General features: G+C 44.7%; 2 protein-coding genes across 6 annotated transcripts in view; both read right to left on the bottom strand.

Moving 5' to 3' along the window:
- LOC115529132 (uncharacterized) overlaps positions 1–6,292 on the bottom strand; it is a 37,537-nt gene extending 31,245 nt beyond the window's left edge. For all 4 annotated transcript variants that reach the window (XM_030337622.1, XM_030337624.1, XM_030337623.1 and 1 more), the window contains exon 1: positions 6,187–6,292. The gene's annotated coding sequence lies outside the window, so the exon portion shown is untranslated. The remainder of the gene's footprint in view (positions 1–6,186) is intronic.
- A 1,420-nt stretch (positions 6,293–7,712) lies between these two features.
- LOC115529155 (E3 ubiquitin-protein ligase RNF31) overlaps positions 7,713–20,422 on the bottom strand; it is a 33,673-nt gene continuing 20,963 nt past the window's right edge. For both annotated transcript variants that reach the window (XM_030337685.1, XM_030337695.1), the window contains 11 exons: positions 20,151–20,357; positions 19,455–19,628; positions 16,192–16,290; positions 15,489–15,578; positions 14,582–14,696; positions 14,264–14,376; positions 12,917–13,030; positions 9,301–9,352; positions 9,099–9,195; positions 8,603–8,768; positions 7,713–8,229 (listed from right to left, as the gene is read on the bottom strand). In XM_030337685.1, the coding sequence (XP_030193545.1) occupies positions 8,182–8,229; positions 8,603–8,768; positions 9,099–9,195; positions 9,301–9,352; positions 12,917–13,030; positions 14,264–14,376; positions 14,582–14,696; positions 15,489–15,578; positions 16,192–16,290; positions 19,455–19,628; positions 20,151–20,357 (1,275 nt within the window). In that variant the 3' untranslated portion in view covers positions 7,713–8,181. The remainder of the gene's footprint in view (positions 8,230–8,602; positions 8,769–9,098; positions 9,196–9,300; positions 9,353–12,916; positions 13,031–14,263; positions 14,377–14,581; positions 14,697–15,488; positions 15,579–16,191; positions 16,291–19,454; positions 19,629–20,150; positions 20,358–20,422) is intronic.

Below are 20,422 nucleotides of genomic sequence, written 5' to 3'. Positions count from 1 at the left end.
AGTTGATGGGGAACCGTCAAGTTATGCTATTTTCAAAATAGCTTCTTACGGGTGCTATGAATAATAATTAAAAAAAACATCCACAGTAAGGTAGGTGTTGCAGACCACGTCTTCGAAGCAGAATCTCTTAAATAAGAAAATAGCCATTGGTGACATCTTCCCTTTAGCATGTTTTTTTAAATGTGATTGTAATAATCCGATCATGCCAGGGCGCAGTAACTCTCATAAACCGCTAGACACTGGAATCTTACTGGTGATCGCGTTTTGTGCTGACTGCGACACAGCTAATTCAGCGTGTGAATATCTTTTGAAAGTCCAATTGCTTTTTAACTTAAACAAAAACAAAATCAGCAGATTTACCAGGAATACGTCTTTCAAAAAAAGTGGAAAGCGAGTCAACCATGCAGGGGGACAGCCAGCGCTTCAGGAGCAGTCAGGGTGAGGTGTCTTGCTAAACGGACACGTAGACACTCAGCTTGGAGAACCCAGGGATCGAACCAGCGACCTTTCTGGTTACCAGTCAACCCACTCCACTAGGGCTGGGCGATTAATCTAATTATGATCGCAAATTCGATTTAGCGTCAAATGATCACAAAACTAACATAAGCAGGTTTTTTTTTTTTATGTTTTATAGAAAGGGCGGAACAGCTGGATACATATCTGTATATTATTTTAGATTGGAACATTTTCTTTTTGACCATTTTGTGTAATTGGTAAAGTTTCAAACTCAAAAAAAATCGTTTGAATAATCGTGATTTCAATATTGACCAAAATAATCGTCATTATGATTTTTCCCATAATCGAGCAGCCCTACGCACTACTTCCTGAGCAATCATCGCCCCGTTGCCGATTGCCGTTCATTGCCGATCATAGAATGGCAGGGGAATGGGAATATTCCATATCTTTTATCTATAATCTGGAAAGGTGGCAAGCACCAGTTTCTGTGCCCATTTCTCTTTGGATCCCCCATGGCTGAAACATCAAAGGCACCGCAGAATGGGACATCATCCATCATGTACGGTACTGAATGTATTCCTGGCAGTGTAGCACAATGTTGTATACAAGAGAACTCATGCTGCCACTGGCAAATTCAGTTTTTGTTTTTTTTGTTGCGCAAGTACTTCACGTCATGTGATCGGCTTCAATGATCTTGTGACATAGGGCTGGGCGATATGGGCCAAAATGAATATCTCGATACACGATATATATCTCGATATATTTTGAATCTCCTCTAGAGCACATCATAAATGCTCGATTCAACCATGTCTGGCATAATGTTACGTCAGTAATAATTCTAGTATTACTGAAACATAAGTCTGCATGTAGATTTCAACAAACCTCCAGTGCTTTCTATTGGAACAATTTAGAACTTGCACATAAGAAAAGGAAAATCACAGCAAGTTAGATTTACCAACACAGCATTTATTCAAACCGTTAATTATTCATTAACAGTTTGAATACTAATTATTATATATACACTGCCAGACGAAGGATCCAGCGCTATTCTTTTTCGAAACCAAATCCTCAGTTTCCATCCTTTTTTCTCTCTGGCTGTTCTCACTCACCGGTCGAAGGTACACACACCTACAGCAGCGCGCCTTCCAGACTACGTCACACACGTGCGTCCATGAGAATCTCGTGGACTCGCAATGGGCGGGGGGAGTGAGTGTGTTTAGAGAGCCACAGGAAAGAGCGAGAGAAGGGAACGCTGTGCGTTAAACAAACCCCGAGAAGCCCAATCCCTATGAGCTCCCCACGCTACGGCCATCCGGAGGTGCAAAGAGCTTTTTATATTATTATATATAGAGCTCCGGGAGTCGCAAACGGCAACAATCACTTTCTCCTCTATGCTGCAGTTCACCCCGGACTGCACTGCACCGAGTTTGACGGTTGAACGCTGGTTGACTGTTACGTTACACATGTCACTCAGTGGCCACGCTGTTGAACGCTGATTGGCTGTCATCACACGAAATTCGCATCAAAGTTGAAATATTTCAACTCGAGCAAATTTGTCGCGCCACAAATCCTCGTGAACGCGCTCGCCTTTGGACGGCGAAAGTGTGGCGCGAATAAAAATTTCGCCCGATACGCGTCTCTACGTTCACTTTGTATGAGATCTTGTCGCCCCGTCGCGTGAAAGCACAACAAGTATGCCGGCGGTGGCAAAAATAAACATTACGTTCCAATTTATATTCGATGTTCGTGACAGGGGCATTTTATACATCCCCTGGAGAACATCTCGCGATACATCGCATATATTCGATATATCGCCCAGCCCTATTGTGACGTATACAACAACTAAGTTGTAATAACCACACATAGCCTAAAGATGTCAGGGCCAGCACCAATATAAGGAATTAGTCATCACCCCTTGCACGGGCCAATAAAACACGTGAGCAGAACCTATTAACTTAGGAAGAAGTGGTGGACCACCAGCGGCCCGTTGTGTACGCTCTGTGATCCCGGCCTTGGGTAAGAAAAGCATAACCGACGTGAAGTTGAACAATCACAGAGAACTCTGAAAGAGATTGAAGTAAAAAAAAACATTTGTCGCCATTATAAGAATATATAGAGGAAGCAAAGTGCCAGAATTGTATAATACGGTCTGGGACCGTAGGGGTTATAAGTTCCTCCAAAACGTAGTCTCGGACTGCGCATATCAAGACGGGTTGGCATCCGTCAAACGGTTTGGGACCGAGGGGTCGTTATAGTTCACTCTAAAACGTAGTCTGGGACTGCACATTAAGGACTCCCGTAGGGCTGTCAACGAATATTCGACTAACCCCGCTATTTATGTAACGCTTGCTTGCTTTGTTAAGCTCAAACGCTATTTTTGTTGTGGCCGATAATTGTGTATGGGGTTGCAGATGGATCCCTTAGTGTGTGAGAGAGGGAAGTTTGTAATATCTTTGTTCCAAAAGGAGGAGAGAGGGGAGGCCACATTCCACACTCATCTTTTATTGGCATCGGTAGGTACCTGGTACTGAGGAGAGAGAGAAAGGGGGAAGGGGAGAGAGAGAGGCAACATTCCCCCCTTATCTGTTATTGTACAGCAAACAGCACCCAATACTGAGGAGAGAGATAGAGAGCGTGTTGTCCTGGGTGCGGATGGTGGCCCTACGCCATAAAATACCAGATCCCAGGACCACAGACCAGGGCCTCTGTAGAGCCGTCAGGCCCTGACAAATGTGTAGTTCCCCGTCCGCCATGTTTGGAATTCTTTGTAGTTAGGTTTCACCTAAACAACCCCTCTGCTGGCCAGGAAATACCACTGGTTCCACCTAAACAACCCCCCTGCTGACCAAGGAGGGAAAGGCCCACCCATACACATGACTGTTACAAAGGAGTTAGGAAAACAGTGAAAGAGTGGGAAAGTGTGATTGAGTGAGTGAGTACGCAGGGTTTTATAAATCTGAATATTTTTTGGCGCACGCAAAACTTGGCTTTTGGGCGTATGTACACTTTTAGTAACGATCCCACGCACAGTTTTATAAATGAGAACCCTGGCCAGTTGCACACTCTTGAGCTTGAATTAGTGTAAGGACAGGCCAGTGCCTCTCCAACTGATACAATGTGTTATTTACAACAAACCTCCATTTGTTTCTGTCCCTACAAGGACAAACCAAATGTCTGGTGCCTGTTCGTCTGGGTTAGACAAAGCCAGGGTCATATACCTTATCAAGGGAGACACTGCATCTTTTCCCTTTTGTGATTTACGCTTTCTTTAGTATAACACTTGAACCTGAACCTTTGGTTCGGTCGAGAAGAGGGATCGAAAGCCAAAGAGCACGTATGGAGAATGCTCCTCACCCACCTGCACTATTCAACCTGTCTGTACCTTGCTGTATTATATCATACAAAAAAACAAAACATCTATTCAATCCTCTGATACAACCAGTCCAGCTGCCTTGATTTCCACAATAATTATTAATACGACGAAAATACACAGAGAGACAATACAAACAGCAAGGAAATACGAATGTACTTTCATTTGGGATTTTACGTCACTCTCAACATGATGTGTTGTCGTGAGAGAAGATTCATTTTTAAGAAATACTTTATCACACTAACAAGTGTAACATAATTCACACATTCATACCAACAGGCCACATATGTCCTTGGCGACTAGAGAGGTCTCGTTCCCATCCTAGGGAACGACATCCCATCCTAGGGAACGACACCACATGTGGCAAAACACATGTGGTGAACTCCGCTATCCGTCCTACACATAACAAAGCTATTTTTTTAATGTTAAAAAAGGCTATAAATCTATTATGCGGATTGACCTTTTCACCTACCGATATCAAAACATACCTGTGTGAACTATATACTATAGAAGTTTGCAGACAAAAAATGTAGGCAGGCTATATACTTAAATTATGTGTACTTTTTACAAACAATAAGTAAGTAAGTAAGTAATTAATACACAGATTTCCTGTTCATATGTAAATATTTGACATTGTTGTAAGTTGTATTCATTTAATTACTTAGTGTGTGTAAAAAGTACACATAAATCAAGTATAGCCTGCCTACATTTTTTGTATGCAAACTTATATAGTTCACAGGTATGCTGATGATCATCAGCATACCTATCAGTAGGTGAAAAGGTCAAGCCGCATAATAGTTCTAAAGCATATTTTGAGGGTCATTTTTTTTTATCAAATCAAAAGGTGGGATTTTGGAAAAAAATAAGCTTTGTGTTATGTATGGGGCAGTTAGCGGAGTTCTCCAGATGTCTTTTGATATGGGTAGGTCAAAAGGTCAAGCCGCATGGTGGTCCGAGGTGTCGATTCCTCGGCAGCGGGAAGCGAGAGACATTCGCGGGCAACAATCCCTTTCTCCTCCACGTCGCGGTTCAATCTGGACTTCAGAGAGTCAAAGCCAAAGTTCCTTTCCCCCCAATTCTTCTCAACCATGGCTGAGATAACCCCCACTACGAGTCTCGTTGTGGAAATACCAGAGATGAGAGTCCGACGTGTTATGCGCCATAACACCAACAGAAGAACGGTTATCCAAATAACAAGGAAGTTTACAACACTTGTGTTACAGTCCAGGAGCTCTATATCTCAATAATATCATACAATACATATTATCACGGCCAAAAGCTGTGTGCATCTCCAGAAGATATAATGAATCACAAACGACTGCGTTGGGTTCTCCGACATCTCTGGTTCTTCCACTTAATTCTGAAGTAGACTGAACCATGACATGGAGGAGAAAGGGATTGTTGACCGCGGTTGTCTCCTGCCGGAGCTTCGCCGCCGAGGGACCACCGCCTCCTGCAGCGGGCAGCGCAGAGGCGGTGGTCTTGAGGCGGTGGCATTTTCTAACATTAAAACAATTGTATAGAATCAAAAGGTGGGTTTTTGGAAAAAAATAAGCTTTGCGTTATGTGTGGGGCAGTTAGCTGGGTTAAGGTCAAGCCGCATAATAGATTTAAAGCATGCATTTTTTTTACATTAAATATAATATATATAAAATCAAATGGTTGTTTTTTTAAGAAAATAAGCTTTGTGTTATGTGTAGGACAGTTAGTTGAGTTCACCAGATGTGTTTTGACATGGGTAGGTCAAACGGTCATGCCGCATAATAGATTCATAGCATTTAACTTTAAAAAAATCAAAGGGTGTTTTTTGGAGAAAATAAGCTTGGTGTTATATGTAGGGCAGTTAGCCGAGTTCCCCCGATGTGTTTTGACATGGGTAAATCAAAACGTGAAGCCGCACAATAGATTTAAAGCATTTATCAACGTTAAACATTGTTTTACAAAAGAAGCTTTGTGTTATATAGGAAGGCTACAAATTCGTTCCTCGTAGCCAGTGCTAAATAGATTTTTCGAATGTGTCGCATATCAAACGTCCAATATAAAACCGACTTTACCACTCTTAACAAGCGTGAGCTAGACTAGCTAGCTGCTCGCCCCAGAGGCACAAAACGGCGTGTGCACGTTGTTTGTGGTGCGGTACCCATCGGTTAGCAACACAAACCCTGATTCAGAGGATTATTTGATATACTAGGATGGCGATAAGCTCATGAAAGTTCAACGTTGACTGCGAAGTGAGAGAAAGCAGCACGGCAGCCCGTTGCATATCGTCGCTGCCCCTGAGTACACCAATCCGGGCTGCACTATTAAACAACATATACCTCACAGGATAAATGTACTATCAGACACCGGGCATATCTTACTTGTCTAATATCGTTGCTTTGTTTGGCTGGGAACCACGACTCCTGACGTCTCTCTTCAAAAGGCGATGATCAGGATGTCTTCTTCTTCTTCTTCTTCTTTTAATTTCCGGCAGCCTGTATGCCTTTGCGGCACATTGCTGCCACCCACAGGACAAAATATAAATAATCACACAAACAACCCAAATATATATATATATATATATATATATATATATATATATATATATATATATATATATATATATATATATATATATATATATATATATATATATTTTGTAACATAATTCACACATTCATACAACAGGCCACATACGTCCTTGGCGACTAGAGAGGTCTCGTTCCCAACCTAGGGAGGGATCCGGCTCCTAGGGAGGCGTCCGGCCCGTACAAGAAGCCATTCATTCACGTACCAATTCTAGAGATACGAGCGGCCCAGGTGTTCGACGAACTCAGAAGTTCAGGGCCACAAAGCAAGTTGCAATGCCAACACATAGCCACAAGGGAGCAGCATAGAGACACATACAACATCCAGAGAGGCAGGAGTTCAGCAGAATGCTTAGCCAATCAGAGCACATAACTAAGTCCACGCCTGCCCAGTATTAAAGTTACAACCCATAGCCCAGGGGGCTAGAACCATAGGCTAGAACGCTCCAGGTAACGCATCCTTCTGATAGTGTATCTCCACGCGTGCCTATACAATTCTTCTCCTTTTGCTTCATAGTATGCTAGTCCAAACCTTTGCTAAATAAAGTGAGTTAAAGCGATCCTGACTCGGCAGACTTTTTCCAAACGAACACAGCAGAAGCTAAACTAGTTTACTTTAAATTTGACATTTCAAATTAGCGCCACTTTAGGTTTAAAGGTTTAAAATTCCTAAATTGAATCTAACAAAAACACGACAATGTTGTTATCTTACTGATAAAATGTTTGTGAGAGTGTTACCAGAACAAACGTTTATAAAAAGCGTTATATTTAGCTTAATTACCAAAATTGCTGAGCTTGCTTCTTTTATGAGCTTTGAAGGAGAGGTGAAGCGAGAGCGAAAAAGATGGCGGAATTCTATTCTGCTTCAGCGCAGTCTGCACATGCGCAGTACCTACTAATTATTTTCATCCATTTTTTTTCTATTAACTTTTAACCGAGTAAATTACGATTGATTTAAAAAGTAGGAAAACATGTAACTATTAATTAAAAAAATATAAGAAAGATTCTATAACACATTTAAATCAATGAAAATAGCTACATTAAATCTTGCAAGATATACGGGGCCAGAATCCGTTTTTTCAGCGAATAACATGCTGTTGATTCCAAACAACAAGGTAGCGTGTTAAATCTCCCTGCTTCTAAATAAACGAAATACATGCTCTTCAAATGGAGGAGCTTTGTTTCACAATATATGCCTTTGCCCAATCAGGCCTTCTATATTAGGTGAAATTAAACATGCTTCACAGGGATTATGCTTGCAGCTTCATAGTCTAATTTAAAAGATTTTACGCCCAGTCCGGTTAAATAATCACAACTCGTTTTTTTTATTAATGGTTTTATTCATGACAGTTACACAGTACCAGATTCACAAAGTAGTCGATGTGCAAATCCTGTCCGTATTTAAACATGTTTCACCAAATTAGCCCCATAAAGTCCCCATAAAAGGGTCTCTATAACTCCACGATTGCAGTCTCTTAACACAACAATGTCAGACACACCTTTTCTCCTTCCTGACTCCATCATTGCTCAATGCTCAAACAAAATCCCTGTTACAAGACACTGATTCCAGGAGGGATTTTCTACTCCCGTCAAAGACAATTATAAAAATAACTTCAGATTACCCCCAAAAATACTGACCGGATATAAAAAAATACTGGCCATCTCTTAAAAAGGAATATAACTATATATATTTTTTATATATATAATCATCAGTGTGTTATCAGGCAGATCTACCAAGAAAAATATAGCACAATTTAAATTGGGGTCTTTATTTAGGAAAAGCGATCTTCATTTCCGTCGAGCGACGTTCTCTCCAAGGGGAACCTCCTTGAGTTTCTGTGAAGATATATAATTCACTTTTTATTGTTGTATATAATACGTTCATGGGATCAAAGTAATGCTTAAACAGAAAGAAAGACACAATGTCATGCTTTCTTCCTTGCCCTAATCTCAAATTTCTTTCACAATGTTGGAAGCTTCATTTGATATTTTAAACCGGACACTTAAATCCCAACAGAACATAACTTTAAATGTTGACTTTAAAACCCCAAATCCAGTTTCTTCAAACACACACATAATTTATAAACACGGTGAACCTTTTTTCGCATTATCAACATATTTGCGAGAGAGAGAGAGAGAGAGAGAGAGAGAGAGAGAGAGAGAGAGAGAGAGAGAGAGAGAGAGAGAGAGAGAGAGAGAGGTGGCTCACCTCAAGCAGGCGGGCTTTGTAGGGGTAGTCCTCCTCGCCCTCCCCCCTCTGGACGACCACGCTGTACCGGGCGCACGCCGCAGCCAGCTCCCCGCCGTCGTACAGCGTTGCCGGGTCCAGGGAGTTGTCGTTGATCAGGCTCACCAGGTACTCCCTGTAGTGCTTCCTACAGGAGGAGGAGGGGGATGAGGAGGAGGAGAAGAGGAGGATGAGGAGGGGGAGGTGGAGGAGGCGGAGGGGCAGGAGGGGGATGAGGAGGAGGAAGAGGAGGAGGAGGAGGAGGAGGAGGAGGTGGGGGAGGAGGAGGAGCAGGAACAGGAGGGGAAGGAGGAGCAGCAGGAGGGGGGGGAGGAGGAGGAGGAGAGAGGAATCCACAGCGCTTAATTTCAAACTCCGGAAACATGACCTCAGTTTCGCAATTGATAGTTTTGATTGGCTAATATCAGTCAGACGAATAAAGGTTGGATTTAATTGAATGAGTTGTGTGTTTACTGACTCGCAGAGTCCGGCCTGCCCCGGTTCCGTCTTATTCCCGCACGTCTGGTCCAACAGCTGAACTCCTTCCTCCTTCTGCTGCATGACGCTGCAGGCATCTACACACACGCACAATTGGACACACACACACACACACACAGTGTGTGAGATCCCTCAAACGGAGGCAGGACAGGGGGCGTTCAGCAGAGGAGGTCAGGCCGTACCCAAGTTCTCAGTGTCTGCAGGGGGGTCAGTGTTGAACGCCACGCCGCTGAGCTGGAAGAGAGAGAGAGAGAGAGAGAGAGATTTGATTTTTCAAAATACTTTATTTACATTCAACAGAGGGGTCTGGGGGGCGGAGTGGCCGTCGGGATGATCGGGAGATTTCCAGGTCGGCCGGCCGGCCAGCGAGGTCAGGTGGACCGGCCCACAATTGTTGTGAGCGGCCTGCGAAGTCAGTTGGACCGGCCGACTGCTAATGTGAGCGGCCGCGAGGCGTCTGCAAGCTGGCCCTGAGCATAATTTATTCCCCTTCAAGACGCCGTGAAAATCCCAGATAAATACAATATCTAAGGAACAACCAACCAATATTTATACCACTTGCTTATTCTCTATGTCTCATTCATGGTTTTTTTTTATATTATTTTTTTTAACTTCATTTAACTTCAAAACTTCATTATTCAGGCGTTACAGAACTTTCATGGCAATAAATAAAAAATACGTACTACAGTTTACTTTAATTTCTTTGTTCTTGAATTTACGCAGAGACTCCTGGGATTGGGAATTGCGTTTATCCAATAAACAGCTTGCAGGTCTAGTCCATTTTCGGAAATGTAGGGGGATATATGAGCGGCCCCACGTCTAATGGCATGGCCCTAAAGACACAAGACCACTGCCTAAGACTGCTAAAATCATTCTTCATCTGTCTAAAAACATCCCGAAAATACATTAACACCTCCCTAAACTTTCTATCAAAAGTTAAAACTGAGTTAAAATGCCAGTAAGCACTTTTAGGCTTTAAATTTCTAATAAATACATGACATTAAATCAAAGAGTGATTGGTAAAAACAGCTGGGACAAAGGTGCATGATTTATAAACATTAAAGTGATGCTTAAAACAATAAATTCGGTCTAGTCTGGCTGAGGAGATCCTACTCTCTCTAAGGTGGGACCATGTGTACTGTCGGCAGTCTGCGTGCATCCTTCTCCACACGTCCACCAGGCCATAAGCAGAGACCAGCTGCCTCAGAGCATGCTGGGATGCTGGAAGTGGCTCTGCATGGTTTCGGTCTAAAACCTCATTTTCAGTACAATTAAAATCCCCACCCAAAAAAAAAAAATCCTCTTTTGCACAGCCATTTAAACATCATTTACTTTTTCTAAAAAAACCTTCCTCTCTGCACCAATTGTTGGAGCATACACATTAATAAAAACAGCCCTAAAAACATCAAACCGAGCTTTGACTAATAAAAGTAGCCTCCCCTCGATAAAATGCTCGACCTCCAGTGAGACCGGAGTGAAAGCCTTGGAGAAGAGGAAGTCTACTCCTCCACTCGAAGTACTGTGACTCAAAATGGTTCCCCCTTCCCACTCTCTCCTCCAGTATGTATTAGGTGTGGGAATAATAATCGATTCTTCGATGCATCGCGATTCTCGCTAGAACAATTCTGTCTCGATGCAGATAAATTAATAATCTGAATTAAAAAAAATATTATTATTTTTTTGCCTGCTGCAACATTCTGTTCGCCAGAGAGGGATCATTTTTGTAATTTTAAAATTATTGAATTATCTTCAGTGTGTATTGGCCAATCTGATTTGTTTTGACACGATTGCGATTCAGCCTACGCATAGCATGCGCGCAAACTCACAGCCAGACACAAGAACTCCTTCTAATTCAAGAGCAGCTTTTCCTTTAATGACATAGAAAATAAAAATATTAGAAATAAAATAAAAATAAAACCTATTTTTTGCAAGCTTCCATGTTGTGTTATTATAATGCAATCTGCATTGATTATTGCATTGTTCATAGAAAGTCATATTTGTTTCAAAAGCTTTCTCTCTTATGAAATATTAGATAAGTTAATTAATCTGTTGATGTTTTTAATGATCATCACAAAAGTAGGAAGTGATTAGCAAATTCTGAGTAGCAAACCCAGATGTATAGATATATTTTTGAAAATCACGCATGGAAATGTACATAAAAAAATTTGTTGCATCGATAATCGCTTCAGAATCGAATCGTTGACCTCATAATCGGAATCGAATCGAGGGGTGCCAAGAGATCCCACCCCTAGTATGTATCATTGCCCCCATCACTAAAACTTTTGCTGTTTGATAAATACTCGCTTTTTTTCCCTTCTCTGGCTCCATTTGCATTGACACTCCCAACTTTAAAACAATCCATGTTGAATTTGAGCATTTCCCACCATCACTGTTAATTTGTCTTTTTGCCTTGAGCACAAGTTTCTTTAGTCTAAAAACTTCTTGGTCGGTGAGGACAGACGCCTCTTTCTGGCTAATGTGGAGCCGGGCCGAGGAGCAAAACAAAAGTAATCAGGGAAAAAATCCTACATTTTTACCCCATGCGTTTTTTTTGTCCACTTTAAGAAACAGCTGATCTTATCAGCAGTGTATTTTATCTTTTTTATTTTTTACTGTTGGTGAGGCCAAGAACTTCACTCGGGCAGGCTTTTACCATGTGCCCCTCCTCTCCACAACCGAAGCTTTTCATTCCCGCTGAGGTTTCAAAAATCACGTAATCATAATCATCGAACTTTACAATGAAACGAAGGTTCAGTTCCTCGTTCCGATTGTTCAGTATCATATCTTTAGACTCATAGCATAATTGCCTAGGTCATATTTTGGCCAAAGTTTGATATCTAACCTTACTCTACTCTCCTAATACTGCTGATTCACTTTGTCTCATTGGCTATATCCTAGGCCAATCAGAGTGCTTTCTACATTCCATATTCACCATCTGCCTAAGTCATATATTTGACTAAGGCATTTTCGACGCTAAATACAAGATTAACCTATAAATATGACCTAGGCAATTATGCTATGAGGCTAACGAATACAGCTGTCTACGGTGAGACAGAGACTAGTTTCAGCAAATTCGATTTACAAGACATGATTCTTCAATTCTCTGCTGAGAAACTCATCGGAGTCTGCCTTCTGTATGAAAAGTGCTATATAAATAAAGTTGCCTTGCCATGCCTTGCCTAATGAAAGGGGGGACGTTTGAAAGGACTACCTTAGTAGCAGGTTGTGCCAGCGGCAGCACCTGAACAAACATTTAGTTGACGGTGATTGCTGTCTCGACGACTCGGTTCACTTTCTCCAGCTGGTACAGGAAGATTACTACGGCGCCGTTCATACGAGCGGCCGACTTAATTCGGTCATATCCGAACCCCCCTCCCACAGCCAAACAAAGGTCCTCCACGCTACAGTGAAAGCCCAGACCGATTTTGATGCCGTGCCTCCTGGTTAAAGTGGAGAGGTCGTCTCCATTGGCTCCGGTGGCTGTGCACACACCGACCGGCGAGACGCCGGTAGGAGACAACAAACACCCAAACACCACCCCAACTAACCACCAAATTGAATAAAAAAAGAATTCACAGTGACCTATTACCAATAAACTATATAGAACTAAACGCCGTTTACCAAAAAAACTGAGAAGAAAGTTAGAAAAACCACAATCACAGAGGTCACAGGGGACGGTGTTGTTGGTCCTCAGTAGTGAAGACGGAGGTGGAGACGGAGGTGGTTGAAGGTGGAGGTGGTTGAAGGTGTAGGTGGTGGATGTGAGGTGGTTGAAGGTGGAGGAGGTGGAGGTCTCACCTGGAGGAGTTCCTTCAGGCGGTCGGGTTTCCAGTCCCGCATATAGAAGAGGCAGTCCCGGGGGTGGTGGGCATGGAGACCGTTTATCGTACACGGAACGTTCTTACACAGCGCCTGGTCGAGAGAGCCGGGCAGACACGGAGACGGAGGGAGAGAGAGAGAGAGAGAGAGAGAGAGAGAGATGTCGCTCATTCGTCTCAGGGCCAGTTTCAAAGTGGGAGCCACGTCATGTGACCCAGGCCTTCATTAATCAGGGATTATTAGAAGAGTTGTAAACCCAATCCCAGCATGGAACTGAGAAGTTTGTACCCAATAAAACGATTTATTCAGGCCTTTTTATTTTCAGCATGCAGGTGCTCAGATTCACTCATTATCATTCATTCATTCACCCATAAACAACCGTCTATCGTTTAACGCAGACGGACGTGGATGAATGAACACGACATATTCGAAAAAGGAATCGGAAAATGTAAGAAAAACATAAAGAAAGTGCATAAAGAAAGTGTCTTTTGACAGAAGTGTAATAAAGGTAGAACACACTGGTGGCAGTGTGTCCCGTCTAGATGTAACGGGTACAAATATAGACTGCGCCTTTAAGAGAAAACGGGCGGGAAAGGGGAGCGGGAAGACAGTGAACGAGCGGGAAGACAGTGAAGGAGCCCGGCGGTGTGCAAGGCGAAGTAATGCGGTCGCATGCTAGTTTTTTCCGTTTTGTTTTGTTCGATACATTTAGTACCAAGTTAAGTTTAGTACCAAGTTGTAGGCGTACTAGTCAATCTGGTACAGTTTTGCGTCAATTCGGTCGCTGAGAGTGGTGCGGCGGTTTTGAGCGTTTCGTAGTGGAGTGAGTCTGGACGTCAGTGGAGGCGACGGGGAAAAGAGGCCCTCCGTGTGATTGTTTACGAGGGAGGACGCTGTCCTGCGTGGTTGCCTGGGAGTCTGAGCGTCGGTGAACAGAGGCCCTCTGTGTGATTATTGTGAGGAAGGACGCTGTCCTACGTGACTGCCTGGAGCTTCCCGAGAGCTGGGGACGTTTCGGGAGGGCTTTGCCCTGCCAGACATTCGCACATCCCGAAGTGCGGTCTCTGCCTGCGGTATCGTAATCCCTGCACCCCACCTAACCATTTACACTGAAACAGAATACACACACACACCGTGCGCACAGAACAGAACTGTGACGGAACAAACTAATGCTGCGCCGGAACACACACACACCGAGCGCAGAGGGAAAGCTTGAGCTGATGCCAAGATATAGATCACTCCAACCAGCGTCAACACAATCAACAAGTCATCCAGCCTCAGACCCTATGACCCGCTGATGAACGTGCCGGGGGTCGTGAGCCTCACCTTGTGGAAGGGCTGGTTGCAGCCGCTGCAGAACTGGTGTTTGCACTGCAAGCACGTGAAGTGCATGCAGCCTCCTTTGGCCAGCGCGTACTGGAAACCACAGCTCGGACAGGCTGAGAGAGAGAGAGAGAGAGAGAGAGAGAGAGAGACAGAGAGAGAGAGAGAGAGAGAGAGAGAGACAGAGAGACAGAGAGACAGAGAGAGAGGGGAATTCAGATGATGATTTCAAATGGAAATACTCAAGTAGGAAAGGGAAGCGTGTCTGTGTTGCAGGGGCCCTGGACCCGGGCCCCCGGGGGCCCCCGGGCTCAGACTCACTGATGCCGTTCTCCTGCAGGAAGCACACCAGGCCTTGTTTCTGCCACTCCGGGTCGTTGTCCCGCTTCCACTGCAGGAACATCTCACAGCTCAGGTCCTGGTGCTGGGGCTCCCACTGGGGGGGGGGGTAGAGAGAGAGAGAGAGAGAGAGAGAGAGAGAGAGGCAGATGGGGGAGGTTATTAGAAGACAGCAGGGCCAGACTGGGCGACCTCGCTATAGGCAGCCACGTAAAGGCCGACATGCCAAAGGACAAACACTGGGAAAATAATCTCCATCGTGAAATAATCTACTTCTCAGCCTTAAGTACAATTCATATTATTGTGTTTAGATTAGTGCTGTCAAGCGATTAAAATATTTAATCGTGATTAATCACATTAATGTCATAGTTAACTCACGATTAATCGCGATTAATCGTAAATGTTTTTTCTATGCTAAATATCCCTTGATTTCTTTGTCCCATTAATTTTTCTCATTTTAATGCTCTTATCAACATGGAGAATTGCATCGGCTTGCCTTGTGCAAATGTTTTTTTATTGATAACAACATTGGCATATACTGATCAAAACAGGACAATACAAAAAAAAGCCTATAGTGCAATTAAACGATGAACATACAAACATACTGCCTTGAACATAGCAGTCAGGCTACTGCTTCTTTGTTTTGAGCCAAAGAAAAAAAAATATATATATTTTTTTTTTTAAATTAAAGAATTGCGTTAATTTTTTGCAAAAATTGAAGAATCGCAAAAAATTAACGCCGTTACAATTGGTTTGCGATAACGCCGTTAATAACACATTTAACTGACAGCACTAGTTTATATATATATATATTACAAACACGATAACAGTGCTTTTTTGATAAAACTTATACTAATATAGATTATGATACGTTACTCTCTTTACTTACAGGCTTCTTACACTGGGAACAGAAGGACTTATGGCAACTGGTGCACTGGATCTTGAGCTGGTTGCCCTCGTAGATGAAGCCAAAGGAGCACTGAGCAAGATGAAGACATAAGTGATTCCTGATCGATTAGCTACCTTCAAGTCACGTCACACACACCCACACGCAGGCAACCACACAATACACAGTGAGAGAGAGATGAAGGGAGAGAGAGATGAAGGGAGAGGCAGACAGGGAGGCAGACAGGGAGTCAGACAGGGAGTCAGAGACAGACAGACAGACAGACAGACAGACAGACAGACAGACAGACAGACAGACAGACAGACAGACAGACAGACAGACAGACAGACAGACAGCCAGCCAGCCAGACAGACAGACAGACAGACAGACAGACAGACAGACAGACAGACAGACAGACAGACAGACAGACAGACAGAGAGACAGACAGAGAGAGAGAGAAACAAACACACAGGGCGAGAGAGACAGAGTGAGAATGAAAGAGAGACAGGCAAGATGCAAACAAACAGGGGAAACAGACAGACAGACAGACAGACACACACACACACAGAGACACACACATACAAACAAAGAACGAGGGAGAGTCTAGTGAGGCTTATCTTGAGCCCCCCCATGACGTCCCACAACCTCAGCCAGAGCGGGTTCCAACATGTAAGTCCGGGGGATGGGGGGGTGAGGGGGTACTCACGTGGCAGCACCACAGGAACTTGGGGTCCTTCATGATGGTGTACTCCATCAACTTCTTGGAGTAGATATCGAACACTTCGGGGTCCAGGCAGTCGCGCAGCTGTGGGAACAGAGCAGGGTGAGGGCTCGCCGTGGTTCTATAGGAACCAGCTCGTTGGAGCAGTTAGGGTTAAGTGTCTTGCTCAGGGACACATCAACACTCAGCTAGGAGGAGCAGGGGATCGAAGTAGCAACCTTCCAATTACAAGTCATCCCGCTTTACATGATCTTTCTCCTGAGCTATGCCGACACAGAGGGCCAGTGGAAACAGAAACACCGAGACTCAGAGACACAAAGACCCAGACACAGAGACTCAGACACAGGGGCCAGGGGAAGCAGAGACACAGAGACTCAGGGCCCATAGAATAAGAGTCTCAGCGTGGGTTCACACCAACAGCGAAGGCGCGGCACGATGACAACAAAAGTCGATGCAAAGACACGGACAGATGCAAACTCTGGCGCGAACAACCCGGTTCACAGGGATTTGGTTCTGCTCATGGAACGATGCAAATAACTCACTTGCTCGAGGGGAAACACACAAACTTCCTCCGCGGGATTCGCTTGATGCTGTATCAAACGTGTTCAAGAGAGGAATAGACTTCCATGTTTTTAGACTTTATCCTGGACATTTCCATAACACAGGAATTTTCACAAGACTAAGACACTGTAAGCTCTCACTGATCCTCCACAGTAACCACTTCACAGTTGGCTCCGCGCTTATTGACCTCCGGGGGTGGTGGACTGAGACTACAGCTCTACCGTGAGGTCCGTCCTGGCCGAAGGGGAGTAGTGGCGTCCTTATCTGCAGCTTGGCCCTTAAGGGAGTTTCCCTGCTTTAAAGGTGCCATGAAACGCTATTTTATGGATGCTTTAATATAGGTATTAGTGGGCAACTAACACAGTATTCAAAGACATTCCCGAAATTCAGCCGTGGTGCAGAGTTACAGCCACTCCGAGCCAGTCGCACATTGAGCTTCCCCCAAATGCACTGTTTTGGTGTCTGTAGCTTTAATGCAAATGAGGAGGAGCGAGGCGGGTCAAGGAGGAGGGTGGGGGTGTGGCCCTGAGCAGCTTGCAGCCACGGTACCATGCGCTCTGTTTACAGTGGATGTATCGCAATGGAGAGGCGCACAAAGCCTTTAGCCGTGTTCTGTACATATTCTAGAACACACGGGAGTCCTGGAGCTCTATATCTAAATAATATCATAAACATAGATATCTATATAATATATATTATCACGGCCAAAAGCTGTGTGAGCTGATATTATGAATCTCAAACGACCGTGTTGGGTTCTCCGACGTTCCTGGTTCTTCCACATCCATATCAATGTGAAGTAGACTGAACCGTGACAAGGAGGAGAAAGGGATTGTTGCCGGGCAGCGCTTAGGCACCTCCGCCTCCTGCAGCGCCGCGGCAGCGGGAAGTGGGGCTCAAGCGGGAGACATTCGCGGCCAACAATCCCTTTCTCCTCCATGTCGTGGTTCATGTTCTTGAGGGAGTGAAAGCCAAAGTTCCTTTTCCCCAATTCATTCTCAACCTTGGCTGAGATAACCCCCACTACGAGTCTCGTTGTAGAAATACCAGAGACGAGAGTCTGACGTGTTATGCGCCATAACACCAAAAGCAGAACGGTTATCCAAATAACAAGGAAGTGTACAACACTTGCGTTACAGTCCTGCCCTGGAGCTCTATATCTAAATAATAAAATATATATACATAGATATCTATATCATATAATACATATTTTCATGGCCAAAAGCTGTGTGCGCCTCTAGACGATATTATGAATCACAAACGACTTCGTCGGGTTCTCCGACGTCTCTGGTTCTTCCACTTTCACATCAACCTGAAGTCGACTGAAACGCACGCTGCCTGCTGCCGGCTGCCCGCTGCCGGCTGTCGCTGCCGGGCGCTGGTGCCTCGCGGCAACCGGCAGCAGGCAGCATGTCACAGTTCATGTAGGCTACTTCAGGGAGTCAAAGCCAATGTTCCTTTCCCGAATTCCTTCGCAACCATGGCTGAGATAACCCCCACTAGATTCTCGTTGTGGAAATACAAGAGACAGCAAAGAACCGACAAGAAACACTTGCGTGCATTCACTCACACACACATGTGGCGCTCGCACGTCGTTTCTCATTGGCGGGCCAAATTCTCTGGGCGGGCCAAGCAGAGTATGGGGAGGAGCTTAGATGCTATGTGACAACATTTGAAACCACATTTCAAATCAGCGCGCTTGAGCCTTCATTTTTTCAAAGGCGAGCAGAACACCTAGTGCTCGTTTTTCACTGAACGCAAGTTTTAGCCACTGGGGGACCATAGGCAGGCTAGGAGAACTCATATTTATGTTAGAAAACCTCATAAAGTGAGATTTTCATGCCATGGCACCTTTAAAGGGTTGATATCATGCCACCAGGTGTGAGTGGGAATCTGCCCATTTTGAAAGTGACATCACAAGTGGGAGTGTCCACCTAGATGTGGACACAACCAGGAAAAAGGCAGATTTCCAAAAGGCTTGTAGTGGCTAATCACACTCACACCTCGTGGCGGGATATCACCCCTTTAACACTGGAGTGTGCCCCCTGTTCAGGGCTCACATTGAGATGTGCAAGGGGTGCGTGGTCTGCTGCCACGTCCAACACAGGACTTCTCCCCCGTAGCCCTGATCCCCCCCCCCCGCGGTGGATCACCGACCGCGTACCTGCCTGCCATCCACCCTCAGTGCTCCTCCAGTAACCCTGCCTGCCTGTAACCCATCCTCAACTGTCCACCTCCTGTTTGTCCACTACTGCTCTCGTCCTTGAAACCTCTGGTTTAATTCAACCTCCAACGTCTACGCTTGGGTTCCTCCCGTTCACATAACACTCAAGATCCCCTCAGCTCATGTCCAACCTCCAATAATACGACTGAATAAATCTACAAACCGTTGGAACTTATCTCATCCTAGCTTTCTTTATTGTGTACGGGGAATGGGTTAACCTAGTGATTGGCAGTGCTTTGACGATTGGTTCTAAGAACATCCTTACTGCACCGACAGAGATATATTGTTTCTCTTTCTTCTGACAAGTGGACTTATTTTGAGTCGCTTCCGAAAAAAAAGAGTCTTCTAAAAGCCCTGAATGAAATTGTTAACGTAACGTATGTCCAACTTCCAATCACAAGAATGACTAAATCTCCGAACAGTCGTCGGGCTGCGGGCCCCGCTGGCCCCTGAAACACGCGCGTACCTGGGTGTCCAGGGTGGAGGAGTGCATATCCATCTGCTCCGGGTCGCTCTGGTCCAGACTGTCGCAGAACTGGCACACGATTTCTGTGACGTGCTTCTCCCGCACGGCAAACTCGAAGAACATCTTGAAGCATCCTTGGCACATGACGCACTGGCACGATGTCAGCATCTGCAGCTGAGGGCGGGAAGAGGTCGGACGTCATAGAGCGGCCTTGGTATCGTCAAAGTGTCCGAACTACAAGGTCTTTATCCCGTGAGAGATGGGAAGGGGACGGACATTATAGTGTGGCCGTTTGATCGTCAAAGTGTCCGAACTATAACATAATTTTATGGTTCCAATTTTTTGGACACCGCAAACACCGCTCCCCTTGCTTAAACAAAAGACAAAACAGAACAAAACAGGGAAAAGACTTACCTAGGCAATACACAACATTACCAGACATGCATCACAGCGTCAAAAATTACCTCTTTTCTATTACGTCTTTTGCAGACGTTTTGATGCATTTCTGGTAATGCTGTGTATTGCGTAGGTAAGTCTATAACTAGTTTTGTTTTTGTTTTTCATTTTATGTGAAGTAGCAGTTTCTGCTACGCACTGATAATGTTCAGAGGGTACAGTGTTTACAAGTGGGGGACGTCTAGCAGAACGGACTAATATTCATAAGTATGTTTAACTAGTGTATAATCCCACGGAAACCTTTTTCATGGGGAAACGGCCGTAGCACGACTGGCACTCTATGTTCAGGATGCGGAGGATGTACTCCCGGTCCTTGGAATCCATCACCGCCTCCACCACGTCCTCCAGGTCGTATTCCACCCCTTCCTCCTGTAGCAGGGACAGCGCCAGCTCACAGTGCCCCCTGCTGGGCAGGTCGTAGAATGCAAGCAGACGGCGGCATGCTCTCTGACAGAGGGAGGGAGGAAGGGAGGGAGGAGGGGTTGTGTTAAGCCCAGTTCAGACCAAAGATT

The sequence above is a fragment of the Gadus morhua genome, chromosome 17 (assembly GCF_902167405.1).
Source record: "Gadus morhua chromosome 17, gadMor3.0, whole genome shotgun sequence".
NCBI classification, from domain to species: Eukaryota; Metazoa; Chordata; class Actinopteri; order Gadiformes; family Gadidae; genus Gadus; species Gadus morhua.
The sequence above is the reverse complement of the archived record's forward strand: the minus strand, read 5'-3'. Positions and strand labels throughout refer to the sequence as shown.